This window comes from Sapajus apella, unplaced genomic scaffold, assembly GCF_009761245.1.
Source record: "Sapajus apella isolate SASKATOON/1434 unplaced genomic scaffold, GSC_monkey_1.0 scaffold59, whole genome shotgun sequence".
In the NCBI taxonomy this organism is placed as follows: domain Eukaryota; kingdom Metazoa; phylum Chordata; class Mammalia; order Primates; family Cebidae; genus Sapajus; species Sapajus apella.
In genome coordinates this window covers 10,110,237-10,137,309 of record NW_022436999.1, presented here as the reverse complement: position 1 = coordinate 10,137,309, position 27,073 = coordinate 10,110,237, and the positions used below count along the sequence as shown (strand labels likewise).

Here is a 27,073-nt window from a genome sequence, read left to right as displayed (position 1 = left end):
GCCTCAGCCTCCTGAGTAGCTGGGATTACAGGCACGCACCACCATGCCCAGCTAATTTTTTGTAGTTTTAGTAGAGACGGGGTTTCACCATGTTGACCAGGATGGTCTCGATCTGTTGACCTCGTGATCCACCCGCCTCGGCCTCCCAAAGTGCTGGGATTACAGGCGTGAGCCACCGCACCCGGCCCAGGAATTTCTATTTTTCAAAATAAATCTTTATAGCGCTATTTGGTTCTTTAACCTACATGCATGTATTACTTCAATCTAAAAATTACATTAAAAAGTTACAGTCAGATAATCTGAGTTACCACATACATTAAATGGAAAAGAAGGCAGGAGAACCAGAGATATGGAAAATATTTGAGATTTCCTTCCGTTCCTCCATGGGGCCTGTGTTTCCTCCTGTTTATCTCAGCTCTGTCTTCCCTGGTACTAGCTATTAACCAAATTCCAGTAGAATCACCCTGTTTTTCTCTGCAAAGTTCTCTCTAATGACTAAATTAGCAGTTAGAATTACACAGCACAGAAAGGCTCTGGTCAAACATCAGAAGCCACTGACATCTCCCCGTGAGTGAATGGATATGCTTTCTTCAAATGCAAAGTTGTTTTTCTTTCTTTTTTTTTTTTGAGACAGAGTCTCACTCTGTCACCCAGGCTGGAGGGCAGTGCCATGATCTCTGCTCACTGCAACCTCCGCCCTCCGGGTTCAAGTGATTCTTCTGTCTCAGCCTCCCAAGTAGCTGGGACTACAGACTCCAATTTCTTTAAAGCACACGTAGGTAGTTTTGTTTCTTTAGCAAACAACAACAAAAAGGATATTTGTGCTTCTGATCTAAGTCGAAGACTTCCTGACCTTTTGTTGCTCTCTATAAAAGAGAATATACAAATTTCATAATCAAATTCTGCCTATAGTACAGACAGTTGTTTCTAAACCATTAAAACTCCCAGGTGGTTCTCTTCTGTATCCAATGAACAAAGAAAGATTGGAAGTATGGCAAGTGCATTTATGCCAGGACTCAGCATGACTGAGGATGAGAAACACACATGCGCAGAGTGTTCAAACTCCTAGTTCTTCCTAATCACCCTTTTGCTATCCTCTCACTGAAACAGTGGCAGTCACTTTTCAAGAGGAGGGTGCTTACAGCTGAGAACAAAGAAAGCAGCTTAGCTTTGAGTTTCAAATTAGACTTTTTTAAAGCCCATAGCCAAAACAATAATCTTAAAAGCACAGATTTCCTTTGCAAGTGCCAGGCCCTTGAGATAGAAAATGTTTTTTTGTTGTTGTTGTTGTTGTTCTTTTTGTGTTTTGTTCTCACTGTTAAAATCTTAGATCTTTTCCCAGAAAACATGGGGGTGGGTGGCAGTGAAACATAAGAGGGCAGAATAAAAGGAACTATAGGAGGTAACAAGAGAAACCCAAAATAGGTTGAAGGAAAATCAAAGGCAATAAAGAAGTATATCCAGCTTCCCATCCAGAAGTCTACAACATGACAGACACAGAGTGGTCAGTTCAGCCATCACACAGATGCTACAGTGAAGTATATTATGAAAAGTGGAAAAGTTGGGAGGATGAGGTAGGAGGTCCCAAACTAAGTTATTAGCTCTGTACAGAAAAATGAAGTCAGTCACATGTTCACTCACCTACGTTTCATTGTATAAAAATTTAAACCCAAGACTGAAGAATTTAGGTCTGACTAGTACCGTTTTACTTTGTTTTGAATTTGCAGCTTTTCAAATATGGAGATTGAAATACATTTTTTTCTTCTGGAGGATTTATTGAGCACCTGCTACGCCCCTGTTACACCAGCGATACAGAGTGGAACTAGAAAGACAAGCTCCCTGCCTTTGTGGCTCCCATTTTAGTTGGAAATACAAGCAATAATTACATAAAGAAAGAATTAAAGAACCATGATGAAGTAATTATAAGGTATAAAGTAACAGGGACACTTTAGACAGAATGGAGAAAAAAGGTTTCATGGCAGTAAACCAGAGAAAAGGTGGTATGAATTAACAATCCCTGATTATTTTTCCCACAGAGCTAGGAAAAACTAAAATGGTTCTCTTCTTCCTTTTTGCGTCATTACCTTAGCTCCTTTCCACCTCTGCCTGCCAAGTGACATCCCATGCTCCAGAAGTCTTCTCCACCCTTCCCTGAAATCTCAGCAATTCTTTTCTCTTCATTGAGACACTGTGCTAGTTTAAAACTCAGTCCAAGCTGGTACAGAGATGAGGGACTTACATCCTGTAGAGGAAAAAACAGCAGCTTCAAGGAACCTTCTGGAGTCAAGAACACACGAAGCAGGATTTTTAATGGTGGGACCATCAAGCAAAATATCTGGGAGTCAGCTGGTTCCCACGAAGTCATTTTTGTAGGAGAAACTGCTCAGCCTATCAAGAGAGCTGCCCTTGATCTTTCAAAAATTTGTTCACAATATCACAGTTCTCAGCATTAAGGCACACAGTAACATGATTCAGCAAAGCAAACAGAGGAGAAATAGCAAGAGAGGTCAGGGGAGAGCCAGAAAGAGAGAAAGATTAAAGAAACCAAAAAAGTACTTCCATATGCATGAAAAAGTGTCTATGAAATCTAGAAAATGTACTCTCAGAGGCAGTACAGGAGAAGCAGCCCATCTTCAATAGGGAGTAAATGGAGAAAAGGAAGTAAAGACACACTCTTTAGAAACCTTAAAAAGGGAAGAATTGGTGGATAAGGCAAAGATAATGCAAGGTCCAGGTCAACTGTTTAATCACATATGTATATCATCTTAGGATTAAAAAGACATGAGCATGATTACTGGCTGATGAGAAAGAGCCAGGAGGAGGGGGGGGGGAGAGAGAGAGAGAGAGAGAGGGAGAGAGAGAGACAGAGAGAACACAGAAAAAAGGACAGGGCTGGATGTGGTGGATCATGCCTGTAATCCCAGCACTTCGGGAGGCCAAGGCAGGCAGATCACTTGAGGTCAGGATTTTGAGAGCAGCCTAGCCAACATGGTGAATCCCCATCTCTACCAAAATATACAAAAATTAGCTGGGCATGGTGGTGTGCACCAGTAGTCCCAGCTACTTAGGAGGCTGAGAAACAAGAATTACTTCAACCTGGGAGGCGGAGGTTACAGTGAGCTAAGCTCATGCCACTGCACTTCAGCCTGGGCAACAGAGTGAAACCCTGTCTCAAAAAAAAAGAGAGAAAGTAAAAAAGAAAGGAAGGAAGGGAGGAAGGGAGGAAAGGAGGGAGAGAAGAAGGGAGGAAGGGAGGGAAGGAGGGAAGGAGGGAAGCAGGCAGGCAGGCAAACGATTGGAAGGCAAAAAAAAAAAAAAAAAAATCAAGCTACAGCGCAAATCTATGTCCAAACCCTGGGCCACTTCACTGAATGCTACAATCATATATGTAACTATCCACTGGACACAACGAAGGATCATCCATCGGTAACTTCAGAGCAGTTGCTTACCCTGAAAGCCGTACATCCTGACTCTCTTTCTCTCAAACCCTCATGTTTTGCTGGTCCTTACCATATGTCCAGAATCTAAGCAATTCTAACCACCACTATTACTATCTCTCACCTTGACCTGTCTGCCCTCTTCCATCCCTCACCCTGTACAGTCTATTTTCCACACAGCAGCCAGATTGACATTTGTAAGATGTAAGACAAATCAAGCCAGTCTGGCCTGAAACCCTCAAAAGTCTTCCCATTTGGCTCAGAATAAGGGAAACTATCCTGTCCTCTAAGGCCCCACATGGTTTGCACCCTTGGCCGCCCCAGCCCACCTTCCTATGGGGAGAGTCAGGAGTGTAAAGGAATGCACATCACAACACTCTTCTTTTTCACAGAAGTAACAGGAAGGCCATCTTCTGCAATGAAGATGAGAGGTCATAGGTTTGGGAAAGGAAAAGAACACATGAGAGTTGTACAGGAATAGTTTGCTCAGCAAAATGTTAGAGGAAGAAGATTTGTAAGATTGCTAACCATGCATTTTAGGGGCAGCTGTTCACAGGGCTGCCTAGTTGACTCCAGCTAGTGCTCAGCAACCCTGGAACCAAAAAAGGGACAAACAGATCCAGATGGGGTTTTAAGGCAGCAAAAGGGCAGGGGATGGAGGAATTTGGAGTATCAGTGTGTGCATGGGGAGGAGGGTCTGCTATTCTCTAGCTAGGTCCTCATGAGGGAAAGAAGTTGGGGAAACACACCTAGGAAGGGATCCTTTTACCCTTTTCGAAGAACAGGGAAATTCAATAGCACAGTCTCAGAAAAGTTCCTGAGGTCTATGGTTCCCACACCAAAGTCTCATCAGAAGAATCAATACCAGACCTGCCTCCTTTGCTGATGCCTAACTAGAGGCATGAATTTAAATGTCTTTCCCTTACAGGACACTTTAAATGAGTAAGGGTCCTAAATTAGACCTTCACAGATTAAGATTTTGGGTGGTTGTTAAAAATAGGTTCAACTTTAAAGGAGATAGAATCTAAAAAGGGTAGCTACAGAGCTAGTTTCAAAGGGAATTTTTAAAGTCTCCAGTATTTCCTGAGAGTCAACTTGGATATAGTTCTTACCGCATAAAGATCTCCTTACCTACACACTCAGCCTAAAACCACCACCATGTGTCTGTTACCTAACCTCCCAGGGAGGGTTAACTCAGTCATCACAACATATGAAAATATTAAATACATAAGTAAGAAGAGTCACTTAGGAGCTGGCTTAGAAAGTACTCCAAATAAAATCCCCTCTCTGGCCATATCAAAGAAATTCTTAAATCTATGCCTAAAGGTCTTTGGTATGACATTTATTTTAATAAGTTCTAAATATATTCATCTATGAATCTGTGAGTCTTTTGACCTGTGAAAAAACATTTAAGTATGACATTTTAAGCAAAATTAAAATCAGATGTCGATTGATGGATATCACACATGTAAGCATCCTCTACATCCCCACTGTTTGTTCCATAGCAGAATATCGTTTCACCTACCAGGTGACAGTATATTTTCTCCTAGGAATCAACCTGAAATTCACTGGAAAGTCACCAAATAATCTTGTAATCAGCAGTAAATAAAATTCTCCTCTGACTAAAATGTCAGTTCTAAGAAAGTTCGATTTCATAAAAACTAAGTCAATGCTATCTTTCATTTTATAACACAAAAGAGAAGCTCCATGTACATGTTATGCATCTAACAATCTAACAAGCATATTTTCTTGAACTTGAAATTTGATTTTAAAAAACATATTGGCTGTGAAAAATTAGCATAATCTACCTCCATGAGGTTAATGGTTATTAATACATTATTTTCTTTCATACAGGGGAAAAAATGGTTTGGACCCCGTGAGTTCCCCACATGGCTCTCTCCCCTCAACTGGCCAATGAAATAAGTCAGAGAAAGTCACTGATGACCTCATAAGGCCACCCAGATCTCTCCTGACTTGCTCTCCCAGTGGTTCTGCTGTCCCCGCTTCCTTCTTAAAGCTTTCTCATCCTTTGTTAGCAAGCGACTCTCCTTCCAGAGCCATGCTTCCATTCTACCTCACTGGGTTCTCTTCTCAGCCCCTCTGTGGCTCTCCTTCTTCCAGAGTCTACCCTTGGCCAGCTTTATTCTGACTGTACCCTACACTTCCTTGACATGATTACTTTCTATACATTGTTATTCCCAAAGAGATCTCTCTATGCCTCATATCACTGGAAACCAGAACCACATTTCTAACCGCCTAATGAACACTTCCCTCAGAATAACCTGCAGGAAAAAGAACCACTTTCCTCCAGTAATAACCGCACCTTCTTTCCTATTTTAGAAAAAAGCTTCATCATACATTCAGCTGAATTTGCTAGAAATCTACAAGTGCTTTCAAACTCGTCCTTCTAAAATATCCCCACATTCATTCATTTACCCATAAAAACATTTTTTAAAGTTTCAGGAAGCTTGGCCAGGTGCACTGGCTCATGCCTGTAATCTCAGTACTTTGGGAGGCCAAGGTGGGTGGATCATCTGAGGTCAGAAGTTCGAGACCAGCCTGACCAATACAGTAAAACCCGGTCTCTACTAAAAATACAAAAATTAGCCATGTGTGGTAGCACATGCCTATAATCCCAGCTACTCAAAAAGCGGAGGCAGGAGAATCACTTGAACACAGAAGGCAGAGGTTGCAGTGAGCCAAAATGGCACCATTGCACTCCAGCCTGTGTGACAAGAGCGAAACTCTGTCTCACAAAAAAAAAAAAAAAGTTTCAGGAAGCTTACATACATCTCTTTTGGGGTATCACAAATAACTCTGCAATGTAGAGACTATTATTTCTATTTTACAAATGATGGTTTACATAACTGATACAAATTCTTTTAAGTTATGATGCAAAAAATTGAACCTAGATTCATTTGTCTGACTCCAAAGTCCATGGTGTTTTCACAAACCATGAAACCACCTGATCTGCCACCTGTTTAAAGTTGTATTGGAACATGGCCACACTCATCTGTTTAGGTATTGTTTATGGCTGTTTTAGCACTACAAAAGCAGAGGTGAGTAGTTTGCAACAAAGACCATATGGCTCACAAAGCCTAAGATTCTGTCTACCCATTTATAAAAAAAAAAAAAAAACTTGCAAACTCTAATCTATACCATCCTCCATGTATCTACCACCTCAGTTTATGTCTTCCTGGATTGCTGCAACAGCCTTCTAACTGATTTCTCTGCCAGTAGCCTCTCTCTTCTCCAATTCATCGTCGACAATAAAGAATCAAATTTTTCTTATTTATTCCATAACCTTTAGGATAAAAGACAAACTCCTTGTGAAACAATGGAATGCTTTTTGACATCTTGGTTCTTTCATTTCTTTCCATTCACATCTACTTTCCACTCAAGCCAAAATGAAATGCATGGAGTTCCCCGAAAGGGCCAAGCTATTTGATTTCCATAGTTTTGCATATACTATGTTCTTCATACCTGGAAAGTACCTAAGTCCTGCCTCATTTATTTACTTATTTTGTATTCTCAGCTCAAGAGTCACTTTCTTCTAGAAATGTTCCTGGACTCCCTCAGGCTGAATGAGATGAGCTTTTTAATTCATTCATTAATTCATTCAACATGTATTCAATGGGCACAACTATCAAGTAGGATATAATGCTTTGTGCTAAATATACAGTGATGAACAAGACAGACTGTTTTTACAAGTCCAACTTCTATATTCCCTGTTCTAAGTCTTAGCTCTCTTAGTTCACAGTATAAAGAGAGACGAGATGAAGATGAAGGCAGAGATGGACATTGAGATGGGAGTGAAGACAGTAAGGAAGAGAGAGACGGATCAGTGATTTTCTTGTTTAACTCTCTTATCATATTAAAAGCTTACTGAGGACTCAAAAGTATCTAGTGTTTCTTGAACATCAATGTATACCAGAACACCTAACACAAGGCTGAATGAATTAAATAATTTTGAAGAATACAAGAGATGAAGATCCTTGCAAAGAGTTCAGGCTAGTTAACAGGCTATCAAGAAAATTTCCTGCTGTTTTCTGGTGAAAGTCAACCTTTACAGAATTTAAGAGGCTTTGTGAAAATGTGACTAGGCACGAAAAGAAAGATGAGTATAAAATAACATTCCTGCAAAAGACACAAGCTCTAGTTGGAATAAGAATCAGGGAGTAAAGCGCATATCACAAAGCCTTTTTCTAAATACTGGTCTATACATCTGGAACTGCTAAAGCATGAAAAAAGGTGCCTATAACCCTGAAATTTGGGCTCCATAAAATGTTTTTCCTCATAGAAAACTCATCTCGAAAGGACAGGATAGGAAAGGAGAGGAGGGGAGAGCAGAGAAGAGGAAAGCAGTGGGGAGGGAAGAGGAGGGGAGGGAGGGAGGGGAGGGGAGAGGAGGGGAGGGAGGGAGGGGAGGGGAGAGAAGGGAAAGGAGGGGAGGGGAGGGGAGGGAAGGGAGGGAAGGGGAGGGGAGAGAAGGGAAAGGCGGGGGAGGGAAGGGAGGAGAGGGGAGGGGAGAGAAGGGAAGGGAGGGGAGGGGAAGGAAGGGAAAAAGCCTTCTTCACAAGCTTGGTAAAGCAGACACTAAGAATTGACCCAGTTTTCAAAATAAACATTAGGCTTAAAGCTCTCCCCATCTGGCTAAAACTAAAGTCCAAAATAAAAATCAGCATGTACGCACTGCATTTTCTACCTACACCACAATAACAAGGCCAAGAAAAATTTTAACATGTAACTTAATATTATACCTGAGATACCTGAAGTCTCATATTAAGATTTGTAGAACATTTTTTTTCTAATATTAGGAAAGGCAACAACCCACTTTTAAGCCTGTCTGGATATCCATCTAGGTCGAGTACTTCTCCAAGTTCAAGTCCCACTGGGCATGGTGTGCAGTCTCTTCCTGCGCCCCAATCTTTTACACTGAGACACAAGCCTTTCAGTCTTCCTAGCTTCCTAATTTCTATATGGAAAAACGCTTCACTTTCCAAAAGCATTTTTTCTTTTCTCTGTAATATTTATTCCCTGACAATCTTTCCTCTTAACCATTACAGAACATTTTCTATGGAAAACACATCTTACGCTCCATAAAGCAATGTATGCACTATCTGTAAAAAGCCCTAACATCTTTGTGACACCACTTTTTTTCCTTCTTAACCTCATCTCCAATAACCAGTTCCATGCCACAGACAGGGGCATAACTGCTCTAAGAGAATCTTAGAAGTATAGAATGTTAGCCCTAAAAGGGACCTTAAAAGTCATTTATTTCAACTTTGGTATTTCACAATTGAAAAAATAAAAGTAAAACTCAGAGAGATGTAAATACTCTCCAAGTTCACACAGGCCTTTGCTCCCAATTTACTCTATATTCTCCCAGTCTCTGGATCTTACCATCTTCTATTTATTTCCTTCTCCCGTGGGAGAGGTCAGGGCAATGCCTACAATCACGGCTTGACTTTTATGTGAATTCCACGGAGGATGCTGAATAAGCTCATCAACATGAGAATATGATGTGTGGGTGGCATGGGTTTCCTCTGCATGGTGCTGATTGACCAGAGTGCCACTAAGTGCTTCCCAGTTGCTCTTAACTGCCTACATGAAGATTCAGATTTCTCATCATACGATCCTGCTGGCAGATGATTTTGCTATACATTTAAATGTGCTAAACCATTTGTCTGCTGCATTATAGATCATACTAGTCAATTACAGAAAGTTTTTAGACTGTTTACATGATTATCAATTACATCCTATTTGAAAATTGCAGATTAGCATCATTATGACAGGATTTCTTGTCCACCAATTAAATATTTATAATTTTTAGTTTGGTTTGTTTTGTGTTTTAAGAGTCAGTTTGCATAGCATCACAGCAGGACAAACTCTCATTGACACATACTGCATGGGTCAGGCTGTTTCAATTTACTAAAGCAAACAATAGAAAGAGTAGAAAAATGCTTTTAGAGCAAATTAATACCCAAATTCCAATATCGTAGCCCTTTGACATATGCCGAAAACGTGTTTAATAATGTACTTAATAGTGTACTAAAATATATATATATAGATGGAGAGAGAAAAAAATTTATGGTTGAACTTAATTATAGCAAAGAATTGTTCATAGCATATTTTTATTTTATGTTTCTTTCTTTTATAAAATTGTAATGAAGGATGCAAATATAGAGCCCCTCGTAATGGATGGATTAAACTAAAATACAGTTTATATGATAATTTAGTAATAAAGAAGGAAATATGTAACTGCTTTCTTGATAAATCTTTGGAAGAAGATTTATAAAACTATATTAAAACAAGAGGAAAATCCTATTAGAAAAATTCCATCATTGTATTCCTTCTGTTTATAGTCATCAAAATAAATCATCCATGTACTATGGTGCTTTCTGAATAGCAGCAAAATTAGTCAGTATGCCTAATCCTTACAAAATCTAATATTATTAGGAGCTCAATAATAAGATTATGTAAATAAAATGGATTAGAAAACATTAAATGAAAGCATCATTAAGTAGTTACCAAGCAAATTAGCAAGGAGCAAATTACCAAGCAAAATACACATACTCACATATACACACACACACACATATATACATACATACTAATTTCCACAAGTGCTGCGGAACTAAACTGCAAAAATATTCTCTTACAAAAGCCCTTTGATAGTGAATTTTGTGAATAACAGCAGAGTAGCTGGATTCATTCATGAATGGACAAACACAGAGGAATGAGGAGGACCTGACTACCCTTGGGGAATAATGGCTGCTACCAGAACAGTGGAGGTCACTCAAGGCAGAGAGAGCATGACAAAACCAAGAGAAGACAAATTTAAGGTGAAGAATGCATGATGGTAGATGTATGTACAGAAGCATCAGGCAACCCTTCCAAATTCAGAAATCTGAGCAGGAAGATTTCCCATGTTGGGCAAATGTAGGAACAAAGGATTTAAGTCTAAGAAATTCCTAGGTAGCAGGTAAGAAAAATATCCTGTGATCCTGCTGACGTAGGAGGGATCTGGAAGGAATTTCAGTTGAGTGGGATTAGGGGAAGGCCAATACTATTTTTTGAAGATCTGTCTGATATATCAACAAGGAAAACTTTGAGACTGTATTCCTAGACAGAGTCCCTATCCAACTTAACATTAGGGTAGCAAGAGCCTAGGGAAGGAAAGGCCATCAAAAGGAGGGCTCATAAGGACCTAGGAATTGGAATTGCTGCAATACTCATACTTGTAAATTTTGCTGAAAGGCATATAAATTTTGGATGACTTTCTCCAGAAAAACAGTTTATCATTTGCAAACAGTGATTATTTTTCTCAACAGAATATAGGGAGTTGGTGTCTCCATCAACCTTTATTTTTCTGTTTTTGAGTCATAAGGTTACAAGTGGTGCTTCTCAGATACACATCACAGACTGACTAGAATCCTGGCACAAGCGAAAAAAATGAATTTTTCCATTTTCTACCTCCCTCCTCCCTATCCTTCCTTCCCCACCACACACACACACACACACACACACACACACTAAATCCCTGGCCATGGCTGCTAGCACATATTGGTTTCTAAGAACGCAGGTGGTTTGTTTTCATTTGTTTGTTTTCTTTGGTGTTCTTGTAGGAAAAAATGATACTATAATTACAAAGAGCTACAATATCCAAATTTGGTTGATGTTTTGTGCATGTGGGTCTAACGAATTTTGGAATTGTGCAAAGGTACTATAACTCTTCATGAATCTAGACAGTTTTTTATCATCTTCTCAAGTTGTTTCAAAGGAAATATCCCATGAAATTACCAAGGACCCAAGGACTAAAAAGAAAATTTAAAGTATTTCCCTGGAATACTGGGGCTATAGAAACTGGACTTATTCAGAAGCATAAAAGGAAAACCTAAGTCAAAAGGCAAGATGTCAAAAATTGGTAAACAGAAAACTGCTACTCAGTATTCAAAGGAAATAGCCGAAACTCAGAGAAGAAAACAACCAACTTTAAAACTAGTTTTTTATCTTTAAATAAAAATAGAAACTTTAGAAAAGGAAGAGATGAGGAGAAATGGAAATTTAGATCTAGCAAGTATAATTGGCCTTTCGTGAAGGAGAGAAGGAATGGAACCAACTCTGAACCAAATAAAGTTTCAGAAACCCAACTGAATATATGTGAAAATTTCCACCGCAGGTAGATTCAGAAGGTAGATAGTAAGAAGCAGTGAGAGAGCAGTTTATTGGAGCTTGCAGTGACTTGCTTCTTAGAACTTATATTAACAGGACTATGAGACACAGGCTTAGCAACTCAGCTAAAGGAAGGATTACAACCCCAAAGGAAAGCAATTCAGGTGAGCTTACGAGGGCTTTCACAAAGGAATCAGGGTCAAAGCTCTAATATCATGCATTTTGCTGGCATGTACTTCATCAGAGACCTAACTGGGATGGATTCAGGGACAGGAGATCTTCATTACAAAAATCAGGGACATCTTCAATTCCATTCATTCATATGACAAATTAAGATTGAGCACAAAACTCTTAGGAATTGTTTAGATATTGGGGATCCAATACAAGAAATGGACAAAGGCTTCAGAACGTGGAGCTTATGTTCTGAAGGAAAAGAAAAACCAAGTACACATGGATTCAGATCTTGGTAGGAACAATGAAGGGAAAGGTTAAAGAGTAGAGAACACAGGTTGGCATTGGGGTGGTATTTTATAGTAGGGTAGCACTGGAAGGAATTTCTGCAGAGGAGATTCGTCGAAAGCCACACGAATTTGGGGCATAAGTCAGGAGAGGAATGTTATAAGCAGTGGAAAAGCAAGTACACAGACTGAGACAGGTCTAAGCCTGAAGTTTTCAGAGACAATAAGATGGCAAGCATGGATTTAGGAGAACAAGCAAAGACAGAATGGTAGAAAGTGAAGTGACGCAAGCAGAGCCATATCAGGAAGGTCTTGAAAGACGAGCTAGGGAATCTGGACTTTATTTCACACACACTGGGGGGATTTGAGCCGAGGAATGGTATGATCTGATTTGCTTTTAAAGGAGCACTCAGGCTTTTGAATATAGGTTGTAGGGCAAGCATTAGAAAAGAAGGAAGATATAGAAGGTTACTTCAAAAGTTCCGGCCAGAGATAATGGTGACTTGGTCTTGGATGGTAATCTATGGAAGGAGAAAGAAATAATCAAATGTATTTTGAAGGTAAACCCAACAGGCTTTGCTATTAATAGATGTAACATGGAATAACAGGGAAATCTAGGATGATTCCCAACTTCAGGGCCTGAGAAACAAAGTAAATAATTGTGTCCTTTGACTCTACATAGATTTTATTTTCCTACAATTCTCTTATGAAACATATAACTATGCTAGTATATCCACTCTGTAAAATAGTTGGCAATTTCTTTAGAAATTGAACATACACTTATCACATGTCCCAGTAATTACATTCCTGGGTATTTATCCCAGAGAACTAAGAACTAATGTCCATATTAAAAACCTATACATAAATGTTCGTAGAAGCTTTGTTTTTTTTGTTTGTTTGTGTTTTGTTTTGTTTTTCATTTTCAGTTCTGGGGTACATGTGCAGGATGTGTGGGTTTGTTACACGGGTAAATATGTACCATGGTGGTTTGCTGCACATATCAACCCATCAGCTAGGTATTAACATAGCAGCTTTATTTGTAGTAGCCAAAAACTGGAAACAAATACAATGTCCTTCAATAGATGGTGAATTAAACAGTGGTATATCCTAACCATGAAGTACTACTCGGCAATAAAACAAATTAATTATCTCAGGGGCATTATGCTGAAAGGAGAAAGTTCATTTCAAAAGGTTACATTTTACATAATTCAACTTATATAACATACTCAAAAATCACAAAATTATAGAGATGGAGAGCAGATTAGTGGTTTTTAGGAAATAGGGATAGTTGGGGGAAATGAGTAGATTACATTTGAGAGAGAGCTTTGTGGTAAAGGAACAGTTCTGTATCTTGATTGCAGTTGTAATTAAAGAAATCTGCACATGTGATCAAACAACACAGAACTATATATATATACATTGTATCAATGTCAATTTTGATATTGAGTAATAGTTATATAAGATGTAATTATTAGAGGAAACTAGGTAAAAGGAACAAAGGCCCTTTCCATACTTTTTTGCAACTTCCAATGAATCTATAATCACTTCAAAGCAAAAAGAATTTTTTTTAAATCTAACTATGCACAAGTATAAGGCAAAATGCATTGTACAGATATTAAAAGTAGTATGGTACTGAATACAGCATCTGACAAAATGCTGTCTTCTGAATTTATAAAGTACATTTTTGCCTGTACATCTTACCATTTTGGACACGTAGGTATCAGTTTATCTAATCATCAGGATCTCTCTCTGTGTGTAAAGACATTTTCCTGCTGAAAGCCTCTGGAGCAAATAGCACTTGGAATTCTCACTCTCCCTCTGACTGCAAACTCTAACCAGCAAATAGAGCCTGTGTGTTCTCGTTCCCATACCTATACAAGGGTGTATTAGACAAACAGAAGCTAAACAACTGCCAAAACTGATGCTCCAATAGTTTTCAGACATGCTACTATGGAAACCACCTGCTTAGACCCAAGATATTAACCTTTCATGGCCCAGCCAATGTCCCTGGACTCCAAGAACTTTTACCACCAATGTCAAAATCTAAGCCTCTGTAAGGTGGAATCTCAGAAAAGACAGCTTAAACAAACAAACAAAAAAAGACCATGATCCAAAGGCTTAAGAGGTGCTAATAATGCTAATCACACCTTCAGTACAATCTTCTTAAGGTTACTCTAGGTACCAGAACTAGGCCTAGATAAGTCATGTAAGTCAACTTGAAGGCATGAATGATAGTGAAGTCTCCCTCAAGATCTTCAAAAGCAGCTTCTTTGGTATGTATTTCCTTTATGTTCTGGTCTTCTGATGCTATCCAGTCACAGTCTGAGTGCAGAGCACATGGTCTTGTCAGTACCAAGAATTTGGTACTCAAGCATATGTGTTAAATCCTAGACACTTCTCATTGCTGAATGGCCTTATATTTAGCAATTCTTTCATTCTCTCAAACAGCCATATATTCAACCTAGAATGGCTATAATGAAGACTAGATTTATAAAGCCTTTCTACTAGTCTTAATTGTAAAAACCTATACAAAAAGTGTATCCTAAGGTCAACTTTAATTTAGGAATTCAGTATTAACTAGAATAATTATGAACAATATATCTTACATCAGATCCAATATATCTCACATCAGAACATTAAAGATGAGGTAAGTCCGTGAGCAATTATGAGGGTAATTTAACACATCACCAGCAAAACCTATAAAATCTGCCAAATGCCACCTGTCTGGATGCTGGTCCTGGTTCCTTCAAGAGAGCTCTGCTGCGTACACACATTAATATGTTCTGAAGAGTAAAATATATTATTTTGCATTTCTATTTTCTAAGGTAGATTAAAAAAATCAATTGCATGTAAGATGGATTAAATACCTTTCTGGAGACAAAGTAGTTCATTTTAATCCTATCTGAGATTGTAGCCAGGAAAATTGTCAATAATTTTTTAATGAAAAAAATTAAAATACTTACAGCCAACCATCATCATAGCCACCGAAAACATCTTCTCCACATCTGTGGTAGGAGCTATGTTTCCAAATCCTATGGTTGTAAGGCTTGTCATGGTAAAGTAGAGAGAGGACACATATAGTGAATCCTTGCTGGGTCCTCCTTCCCATATCCCTGCACTGGTATTGTAGCGATATGGAGTCCCAATGCTCAAGGCCAGCTGATAGAGCCAACTGTCTATTTGGATGGTGTTAGTGACTTCGTCAATGACCTCGTAGTCTCCGATGCTATACCATATGCAGGCCAGCCAATGGGCCACCAGGCCAAACACACATACCAGGAGCACGAGGACTGCTGCTCCATATTCCAGGTAATGGTCCAGTTTCCTAGCAACACGGCCCAGTCGTAAGAGACGCACCACTTTTAAAGAACTGAAGAGACTGCTGATTCCCTGAATTAAAAAAAAAAAAAAAATGACACATCTTCAGAAAAAAAAAAAGCCAGGAAACAATACAATGGCTCACCTTCATAAGTTTAACCATCCATTTATATTTTAAGAACATATATAAAATATAGGTCTGATTTTAAGAAAACAAAAGTCAAAATGATAAACTTTAAAAAAAAATAGATTTCTTCCTACCCAGAAATTCACATTTGTGAATTATTAGATAAAACAGATTTTTATTAACTAAGAAATACCCAATTTGTTTTCATAAGTAGAATATAAATGGCACAGAGAGAAACCAAAGATGAAAACTGCTCAAATGTATTATATACAGAGTATAGAAATAGGGGTGTTGAATTCAGACCTTTTATTGCCTTTTCCTGTAAAACTTTCCCTCTATTCTAAAAGGTTTCTTTTCATTTCTTATTTTATGATAGCTACAAATAGCAGAACTCTGAAAAAGGAAACAGTCTTACAGGCAATCAAACAGGAAATACTTCGGTACATATGGGGGAAATGAACAAATAACATTGTTGGTTCCACTACCTCCCTCCTGCCACAATCATAAGAATCACTACATTTCTAGAGCTCTGAAAAAGTGAACAGAGCTGAACCTAAAATAGAGGTGTGGTCTACTAAATCCTATTCATCCTCTAGCAAAAGCCACTGAAAATAACACTAAAAAAAGAACAGCAGCCAGAAAATTCATATTTTGTTGAGAAGCTTAAAATAACAAATAAGGGATTATCCACATCAAAGCACAGCGTAGGCTTTCTTAAATCATTGAAAGTCCCAAAGTTCCTTTTTTGGAAGCATGTAATAGGCCTCCTGCAGAGGTAGGATAAATTCATTTCTGATGCAGTTCACAAAATAGGCAGGGAGGGAGAATAGAGCCGTGATCCAGGAAGCCTCTCATGCAGTCATCACCTGCAAATCCATTCGTGTCCATGAGTTCCTTACTGCTAATCCTGTCTCCCAGAATGTAGACAAGGAATTAATATAACTTACTCTGACATGAATTCTGACCAGCAAGGAAGAATTTGTTGTTGCAGTAGAACAGAAGTATATTAGTAAGACTCTAATTATGCATGGTAAAGTTCCTGACAGGTAAGAAGGAAACACTTGGCCAGGCTCAGTGGCTCATGCCTATAATCCCAGTACTTTGGGAGGCCAAGGCAGGTGGATCATCTGAGGTCAGGAGTTCAAGACCAGCCTAGCCAACATGACAAAACCCCATCTCTACTAAAAAATTCAAAAATTAGCTCGATGTGGTGGTGGGTGTCTGTAATTCCAGCTACCTGAGAGGCTGAGGCAGGAAGAATTGCTTGAACCTGGGAGGCAGAGGTTGCAGTGAGCCAAGATCATGCCAGTGTACTCAGCATGGGCAACAGAGTGTGACACCATCAAAAGAAAGAAAGAGAGAAAAAGAGAGAAAGAGGAAGGAAGGAAGGAAGGAAGGAAGGAAGGAAGGAAGGAAGGAAGGAAGGAAGGAAGGAAGGAAGGAAGGAAGGAAGGAGAGAGAAAGAATCTGGTTTGTGACACTATATTCTATAAGGCAGTATGTGTTTGAAATTTTTCATAATGAAAATTTAAAAGAGAAAGATAACAAAGAGAAATAGAAACAAAGGAGTAGCAGGGTCCTCCTGCCAGGTTTTTGCCTCAACTTCAATTTCCTTAGGCCTACTTCTATTTCAGTTGAAACTCTCAAATATTGTGGCATATATACAGCCTAAAAACAAATTCCCAATTCACTTTAACACTTGGGGAAAGAAAAGATGCTGAACTTTAGGCAGTTAAAAAGAGCAGAATTGATAAAGAAGACAAATTTGTATAATTCAGTGACATGAGATGTTGGAAGGTAAGAAGAGTCAAGAAAGCTTTCAAAAATGGAACTGTGTAATCACCAACAAGTAATACAAAAATAAGCATTTATTGAGCACTCCTATATGCCAAGCTCTGGGATAAGCCCTGGGGATATGAAGATAAATAAGCCTCACTTCTGCTCTAAAGAAACGCATAATAGAAATACATGAAAAACTAAAACAGAGTTCAATTTAAAAGTAAAAACAATGTTGTTATAGGTAATGTTTTTCTGCTTAGCTCCAACTTTTAAAGGAACTGTGGGACTTCTGTTTAAATACTACAGAGAAAAGTCATTTCTACTACCTGAATTCTGTTCTCTGAAAAATAACTAAAAACAAGAGGAGGAAAAACAAAGAGAAAATCTTCACCCCATTCAAACTAAGAAAGCTGCCACAAACCCCAAGTAGAATGTGACTAGTTAGGATCTACTAGAATTAGGTCCAAATTGTGGGAAGACACACATCCCTCATCTCTAGCAAGCAGATTGCTCCAAAAAGAGGTGACCCATCCTGACAGGCACCTGCTCTGGACTCTGCTTCCTCGAAAGCACACTTTCTAATATTTAGAAGTAGTTTAACACTACTTAAATATTAGAAAATGTTTTATAAGCTTAAAAAGTAATAAAACATTAGTAAATATGCATACTTGATATACATACATAAAGTATATATAAAATATTAATAAATATACCATACATAAATATAATTTATAAAATGTAAAATTTCATATAGATTTGATATAGATACAAATTTGATATATATAAAGTATATATATATTGGTAAATATATTATATCAATATAAAATATTAGTAAACGTACTATATATATCTCTGTCTCTCTCAAGCATTATAGACTCTCTGCCATAGATTCTATGGCATCACTTTCTCTTAGTTTTTAGCCAATCCTACAACTGATGCCCTCTCAAAATCCCTTTCTAGGGCTATCTTTCTCCATGCTTCTATTTCACGTTAGGATTCTCATGCTTGCCCTCAGTCCTCTTCTGGTTCATCTACTGCATCAGGTTCTATATATGAATGATTCCCAGGGCCATTTATACACACACACACACACACACACACACACACCCTCTCTCTCCTGAGTTCTTGATACTAAGCCAAATGCCTGCTATACAATTTCCACTTAGATGTCCCACAGGTATCCAAAAGTGGTCCCAAAGAGAACCCTTTGCTTCTCCCAAATCAGTTATCTCTTACGTGGGAATGCCATCATTATCCACCAGTCACTCAGAACTGGGAATAAGCCTCAACTTTTTCCATTTCCTGCCACATGTAGCTGTTTATCAAGCCCGAGGATCTCACCGCTCAAAGTGTCTTAGTGCTCAAAATATAGCTATTTAATAAATCTCTCAAAAAAATTTCCTTCTTTTCCATTCCCATAGCCTTGTTTTGGTCATGATTTCTTGGTTTTTATTCACTTGTGTGACAGGGACTGTCTCTCCATCAGCCATCCCACCTGTATTCTTGCTCCCTCTACTTCACAGATCACACTATAAAGGCTACCAGTCCCATATTTTTTTAAATGCACACCTATCTAACCATGTCCCTCTCTAATGTAAACTCCTTTCATGTTGGCTTATTGCCTATAGGAGTAAATACTAATTTCCAACTGTGACATGCAAACCCCATCAGGACTTTGTACCTGCCTACCTGCTCAGCATCTCTCCTGCCAATTCCTCTGCCTGCTCTCTAGGTTGCTGCCATTCTCAGATAGGAGTAGTTCCCAGAATGTCCATGCTGTTTGATGCTATATTATATATTATATTATAAAAAGGTATTACCAGCCTTTTTAAAGACTTCTTTCCCCCACTTTCTCAGTCATTAGGATCTTTACGTACAGTTTATGACAAACACTCTCCCTTCCATGTGCACTTCCCTGACATCTTCTGCCCCTGCCATCTTTATTGTCATATTTTCCCCCATCCCCTACTGGGAGAATTAGGTGTCCTTCCTTTTGTTGTCATACAGTTTCTACACGTCTCTATTATAACAATTATCACTGTCACACTTACTACAAGTCAGTTTGCATGTATGACATCCCAGGAAACTCTAAACTCCTTAAGGAGCATATCTACTGTCAATTACAAAGCCAGCATATGGCAATATGCTAAGCAGTCAATAATTCAATAAATGAAAGAATAAACTTTTATTAAGCAAATGTTGGGGGTGAATTTTGGGGCCTTTGGTTAATTACAAACTCAGAATGAATTAACAGTATAATACAGAGAATGAAACAGTCAATGTAACTTTACGTTGTATTAATAGAGTATGTGATTGAGTATAAAAAAGAAATTCTCCTTAATCTCTCCATTGACTAGGTGTATTACCTTATTTTCATGCTGCTGATAAAGACATACCCAAGACTGGGTAATTCGTAAAGGAAGAGGTATAATGGACTCACAGTTCAACATGGCTGGAGAGGTCTCACAATCATGGAGGAAGACAAAAGGCACATTTTACATGGCAGCAGGCAAGAAAGAATATGAGCCAAACAAAAGGGGAAACCCCTTGTAAAACCTTATGAAACCATCAGGTCTCATGAGACTTACTCACTACCACGAGAACGGTATGAAGGAAAACACCCCCGTGATTCAATTATCTCTCATCGGTTCCCTCCCACAACACATGGGAACTAAGAAAGCTACAATTTAAGATAAGATTTGGTGGGGAAACAGCCAAACTATATAAGAGAGGTCACACATATAAGAGATCAGTTGAATTTGTTCATCAGATCACATTCACTGCCCAAAAATACCCTCAAAACTCAACTCTATTAGGAAACGTGAAAAGAACTGGAGAAAGGGAGATTGGGGCAGGGCACTATTTATATTTAAATACACAGTGCATGGATGAGGACTGAGCTCACTCTGTACAATCCTAATGTGGGTCACCTGGAAAATAGTTGGAGCTACAGGGATAGAAGAATGCAATAAAGATTTCAACAAGCCTGTGCCACACACTTCTAAGTTGTTAACCAATAGGAAAGTTAGGTCATTTATTGCTACTTGGAAAAGAGATATGGCAATAAGAACATTGAGTATTTACTACCAGCCCGGTACTACTCTAAGTGTTTTCTTTGTATTCATTAATTTAAAATTCAGAACAATCTTATATGGAACCTATCATTAAAGCATGGCCCAGAAAGTTAAAAATAATTAGACTAAGCTCACTTAGATAGTAAGAGGTGGATCCCAGATTCACATACAAGCAGTCTGTCTCCAGAATCTTCCTTCGTTCATTCTGAAAGTCTCTCTACCTAGAGTATAATGTGTAATTTATCCAAGCACATGAATAACTGCAATATTGGCTTAAACATGAGCATTCTCTACATGACTAAATAAAAGAGACTGAATACCCAGCCTCCTCTTTCTCCCCACTCAGTCACAGCAATGGCCCACAGTAGGGGCAGGAGTAGGCCCTGAAACTAATATCTATATAGTCTGCAGTTCTCTAACATGATCAACTCATTTTGTTTTCATAATAGCAGGATTCCTACCTTTATTGTTTATAGGAGGACACTGAAGCTCAGACAGCTTGAACGAATTGTCCAAAGACACAGCCAGCAAGGAATGGAGGTATCACTCAGACCTAGTCTTCAGATTCTGAGTGCATTTCCCACAACCAATCACTCTGCAGCCTTCCTGTCCTTACCCCCAATCTCTCCTACATCATTGCTACAATGTTAATCTTCCTGAAAGGTAGCACTGAGCATATCCTCCAAGGGCTCATCATAGACAGTAAGCATAATCTCTTGAACAGGCCTTCGATGCCCGCAATCCCATCTCTATCTATGCTGCCAAGTCATTTCCCTCTATGCTCTGCATAGCCCCAGTTCTCCAATCAAATCAAACTCCTTTTTGCCCCCAAACATCATGCTGAGCAAAAGCAGCTAGACACAAAAGACTATATACTATACAATTCCACAGAAATAGGTAACACTACTCTATGGGGTTAAGTGAGCATAGTGTCTCCCTTTGTTGGGAGAGGGGCAGTGACTACAAAAGGCATGAGGAGACCTTGGTGTTCCGGCAATATTTTGTTTCCTAATATGACTGCTAATCACTAGGTGTGTTCACTCTGTGAAAATTCTTTCTGCTGTACACTTAAAATTGGTATAATTTTCTTTAAGTACGTCATATTTAAATATCAAAAAAAGGTTATGGAAAACCCAGGAGTCACTGAGTGTTATTAAGCTAACATTTCACCACAGCACATGATTCAGATTAATAATTTCTTACTCATCATATGATATTTGATGGGGGGGCAGGAAGTCATATCCATCACTGTATCTAAAATAAGAGATTTGTCCTTATTTTATGATTCACTCTCATAACCTTTAGATCGGGCCACGAATTGCATTTAATTCCTGTTGACAATTTTAATTTCACTCATATGATACTCCTGGACAGTTTTAGAGGTTGATCCTCCAAAAATGCCCTTCTTATGTATTTCCACGTTTTTTATAAGAATGTTCTGATGCTGTACTTTTTACCAGTCTTATCTATTCATTGATTTACTGCTTCATTTCACTCCAAACTTTCTAATTCTTCTGTGTCCTCCTCTGCATTCCAGTAGCTTTCTGCCTCTATCCCAACCTCTGAGCTCTTAGTACACAAATCCCTGGGGTTCCACTGTGGAAGAGAATATCTAACACATCAAGTGCATAACAGAACACAGCAGGGTGAATGGAGGACTTTCAGCCACCAGCCTTCCACCTTTCTAGCCAATTTCCTTACTTGACAAGCCCCTCAGGCCATAGTAGCACAAGGGACAGTATCCGGGAGACACCTCTGTGTCGTTAACTCTTCAAGTTACTTTTGTGGATTCCGCGTTAAAGAGATGTGAGGTGTTATCAGCATAAAATAATATCTTGCAGTAATACAGCCATCCAAAATATAAATCAATTCTCTCATTTGATTGTCACTAATAACAGCAGGTAGATAATTCAGTGAATATTCCTTCCTATTTTCTTCACTATCTTGTCCAAGGACACATGACAATTAAGTGGAGATGAAAGAGCAGGAATACAGACCTGTAATAACCAGTTGCATGGTTTTTCACCTACATTTTGCATTCTCACAATATAATGTTGTGGTAGATTGTTTTAAAAACAACGCTGTATTTATTTTTCTCCCTGTATCCACACCCCTCTGCAATGTTACTTGTAATTCCTCCCATCAAGAGATAGGGTCTATTTCCTAGCTCTTAAATCTGGATGGACTTTAGGACTTGCTTTGGCCAACAGAATGTGATATAAATGATTGTACCAGATCCAAACCTAGACCTCAAAGGCCTTGCATGCCTCCACCTGTGGTCTTGTAAACCAGCCCAGCTGCTGTGTGAACCAGTCTCACTAGGCTTTGGTGGTTGAGAGACCACAGGAACATCCCTTTGACTCATGCATTTTAGCCATCCTAGAGTAGTCAGGCCCTAGTCAACTCAGTGGCTGACCACAGATGCATGCGTGAACTTAGTTGACATAAGCCAAACCTAGCACAAATCAGCAGAACCACCCAACTGAACTACAGACTCGTGAGTTGAGTAAATTATGGTGGTTATTATCTGTAAAGCTTTAGAGTGATTTGATGTGCAGGAAAAAAAGATAACTGATAAAAATGTAAGAAAAGTGCAAATGTTACATGTTTATGAGCACAGAATTTCATATTTGTATGAAATAAGACTAGGCAATATAGATACTGAGTTAATAGAGAGGTCCCATTTTAATATGACATTATCCCACATAGGTGAGATATGGGTAGGTAATGTAAGATTTAATATACAATTGGTGGGTTTTATTTACCTGTTATATTCAGAAATATGTGGCTATTATGTTTTGCATGGATTGATGCCAACAAATAGTCCATGAGAATAAAGAACTCAAAGTTATTACTTTATATATCTTATAAATCTAAAATCCAATCTCACCTAAACCTTAACATCACCCTGGGTAATATCCATGGAGACGTCACCCTTCCAATGTTCTGGCCTTGGAGTTTCTTCACCAATTCATCTCCAACAACCTTTCCACTTCTCCTCAGATACCCACTCTCATGATCATAATCTAAAATTTGTTATATTCCAGAACTTTCTCCAGCTCTGAACTTTTGAATTGAATCATCCTACCATCTGATCATAGCTGCTTCTCAGGCAAGCTCAATGGCCCAATCACACCAACTGCAAAAGTAGTTTATCCTTACTGATCCTGTATTCCCAATGATAGTCTACCTTTCCCCAATTTATTAACCTCTTCCTTCTCTACCTTTTTTTCTTATACAATCGCATAATTTCAATAACATCAATGCCCTAAATCCCTTAGTATCTCTGTCTTTTCATTATCCCCACTATCGAAATTCAAGTCCTGGCTCAATTACCATCTTTCTTCACATCTGTATTATGAACTGCCCAAGAAAGTTATACAGTAGGTTCCACTATAAATTCATTATCATCATTTTAAATATATCTGTCAACCACCTAGCAAATGTCCTGGTTTTCTTCTAAATTTACCCACTCACTATATTTCAAGACTTCTCTACTCAAAAATCCAACGATATCCCCTTCAACTATATCTTTCCCATAGATATTAAAACATCTCATGTCCCTCTCATTAAGAAAAAAACTTAATACACCCCCTCACCCTCCTCAATCAGCTATCTGACTAAGCAAATCAGAAACCAAGAAGTATCCTTGCCATCCCTTTCTCTGGCATTACCTCACCCAACCTATCTTAAAATCCTATTAAAATTTTAGAACATTTTATCACGGAAAAGCTCAAACATACACACACACACAAAACAGACAAATAGCACAATAATTCCCCCATTTACCCATAACTCAGCTAGAATAATTATTAGCTCATCACCACCCTTGATTCTTCTATGTCTCTCTTTTAACAGCAAGCTCCAGGCCCCATTGGACTGTTTTGAAGCAAATCCAAAATGTATAGTTTTGTCCATAAATACTTCAGGATGTGTCTCTAAAAGACAACATACTTTTTAATTCAATAAACCTATCACCCATTATCACACCTAAGAAAACCTAACACGGTTTCTCTTATCCAGTCCACTCAATGCCCACCCTCTCTCCATGTGGTTTCTCAAAATTAGGACCAAAGGAGGTCTACAATTTGTGCTTTGTTAATGTGTCTCTTAATCAAACATTTCCCTCTCCTTTTTTTAAATCTGTTGAAGTCAAATTTATTTTTTTAAAAAAAGACTGTTCGTCCTATAGAGGTTCCTAAATTCTAAATTCTGGTTTTACATCATTATGGTGTCACCAATATAATCTCTGTTCTCCTACTTTCCTATAAACTGGCAGTTCGATCTTGGAACTTGTTCTGGCTCAGGTTCCATTTTTTTAAAACATTTGCAATAATATGTTTTTATCAATACATAATTTTAACTCCTAACTGTCTCTCAAATTTATCTGCTTCTCTCCACCTCCACAGTCATCACCTTAGATGACACTACTAGCATCTCTCTCCTTTATCTATAGGAGTTTCCTAAGAGTCAAGGCATTTGTTTAAACCCATTCAATCTGTTCTGAACACTACATAAGAGTTACCTTTTCAAAATCACTGCTACTTTAAAATCATCTTACAGCTTCCGATTTTTCTAAAGTTTGTTCTGTTTACACAGTCTTACACGGTCTACTCCAGGCCTACCACTCTAGCTCCATTCTCTTCTGCTCACTCTCCATCCAGCTTTCAATTCCTTGAATTTGTCACTCTCCCTCAAACACAGGGACTATGCACTTGCTATTCTTTCTAAATCAAATGTTCTACGACTCTTTCATGCCCCTCCTTTAGCCTACTTGGCTCTATCCATACTCTAGATTCTAGCTCAGTTATCACTTCCTTAGGGAACTTTCCCTTCCTAATTTAGATCAGGTCATTTCATTATATACTCTCAAAGGACCATGTACATTCCCTTCATGACACTTGTCTCTTTATGATTGTGCAATATATCATGTTTTATTCATTATTTTATCCCTAGCACACTCTAGCACTCTTGGGAACACAGTGTGAACACAAATACTAATTGTAAGAATGAAAACATTAATTAAAGAACAACCTAACCAATGTATAAATCTCTCATAATCATTTCTGATTCCTCCAGAACTGATACCATAATCAATAATAAATAATTGCTTAATTTTTATGGGTATTACCACATCAGGCAACTGGATAGAAACTACATAAAAATAATAAGCTCTGTTTCATAACCACTGAGCCCTTATTCTAAATAGATTTTTATACATGAATGATTACATGGTCCATTTCCATTTCCTTTTGTAGAGTGCAATTTAAAGACTGAAAGAAAACTGCAAACTACATTTGTTATCTGAACCTTTAGCCCAGATAACAAATTATATTGCGTTTTTTCCTTTTCAGAACTCACTTCTTCAACTCATGCTACCAAGAGCTCTATGGGGAAATAATCCTAATTACTCCATGGATTAGCTTGCATCCCTCAGTAGAAGATCTGAATTTAAATAACTTGTGCATAACACCTATATTAGCCAATTCATATTCTTATTGAAACACAGTGGCATAAATGGCCAGGCAGACAGACAAACAGAGAGATAAGGAATGAGCACCTATTTTCAGCAATATCCATAATGTACCAACTTTTAATATGATTCTTTTTGAGGAAAAGACTCATTTTCATATCCACCAGGTCCACAATGAATATAAAGCTTGACCAAAATACATACCCTACGAAGAGGTGTATTGCCTAAAGCCCTGATTTTTTTTCAAACATTATGATATATGTACATGCAGAACAAAATTGGGGATGCTTTAAATCCTTCTTCAATAATTTATTGTTGCCTTTAAAATAAAACCCTAACTCCTTAACACAACCTACCCCTGCCTACCTCTTCAGTCTCACCTTGTGCATGTCTTCTGCTCTCTATACTCTATTCACGTAGGACTTCTTTCCTACCTTAAAAAATATATTCTCTCTCACCCAGGGGATCTCCAAACATGCTGTTTAAAACAGTCTCCCTACCCACCAACCATTTCTTTTGCCTGGTGAATTCCTATGCATCTTTCAGGTCTGGGCTTAAAAATATAACCCCGTCAGAGAGACTTCTCCTAACTATCCCCATCCCTGAATAGGTTAGACTCTTGTTTTATAGCATAAATAATTAGTCCAAGAAGTGATGCAGGAATAGGGTAACAGGCAATGAGAGTTAAAGCAGAGCAAGACTGAAGTGGCCATGATGGGCTGTGTAAGCAAAAAGACAAAGCAAAATAGAAGAAAGACTAAGTGTGCTTGTCAGGGCTCTCCAGAGAAACAGGACCAACAGGACATGATGAAAATGGACATGGAAATGGAGATGAAGATATGGAAATGGAAGTGCAGATGGAGATGGATATAGGGACAAGGATGAGGATGGAGATGGAGATGGAGATGGATAGAGGGAAAAGGATGAGGATGGAGATGGAGACGGAGATGGATAGAGAGACAAGAATGAGGATGGACAGGGAGATGATGGAGATAGAGATGGAGATGGAGGTGGAGATGGAGATGAGAATGCACCCAGCCATCCTGAATCTTCTGTGAAAACTAAAATGTTGAAGTTGTATTTCTACCTTCAAATACAAAACTTGTTGTGTTAGCCCTTTGGCCAGGACATCATTTGGTTTGTCAATGCTACATACACCTGCCTGATATTTAATTGCATTTGATCAGCAATGCAGACCCTAATCCACATATAAAGCAGTGCTGGAAATCATT

General features: G+C 38.5%; 1 protein-coding gene across 1 annotated transcript in view; it reads right to left on the bottom strand.

Moving 5' to 3' along the window:
* LOC116528592 (potassium voltage-gated channel subfamily H member 5-like) overlaps positions 1–27,073 on the bottom strand; it is a 116,063-nt gene that overhangs the window by 3,172 nt on the left and 85,818 nt on the right. The window contains exons 7-8 of the mRNA XM_032245913.1: positions 15,034–15,460; positions 4,479–4,482 (exon numbers count right to left, since the gene is read on the bottom strand). Of these exons, the coding sequence (XP_032101804.1) occupies positions 4,479–4,482; positions 15,034–15,460 (431 nt within the window). The remainder of the gene's footprint in view (positions 1–4,478; positions 4,483–15,033; positions 15,461–27,073) is intronic.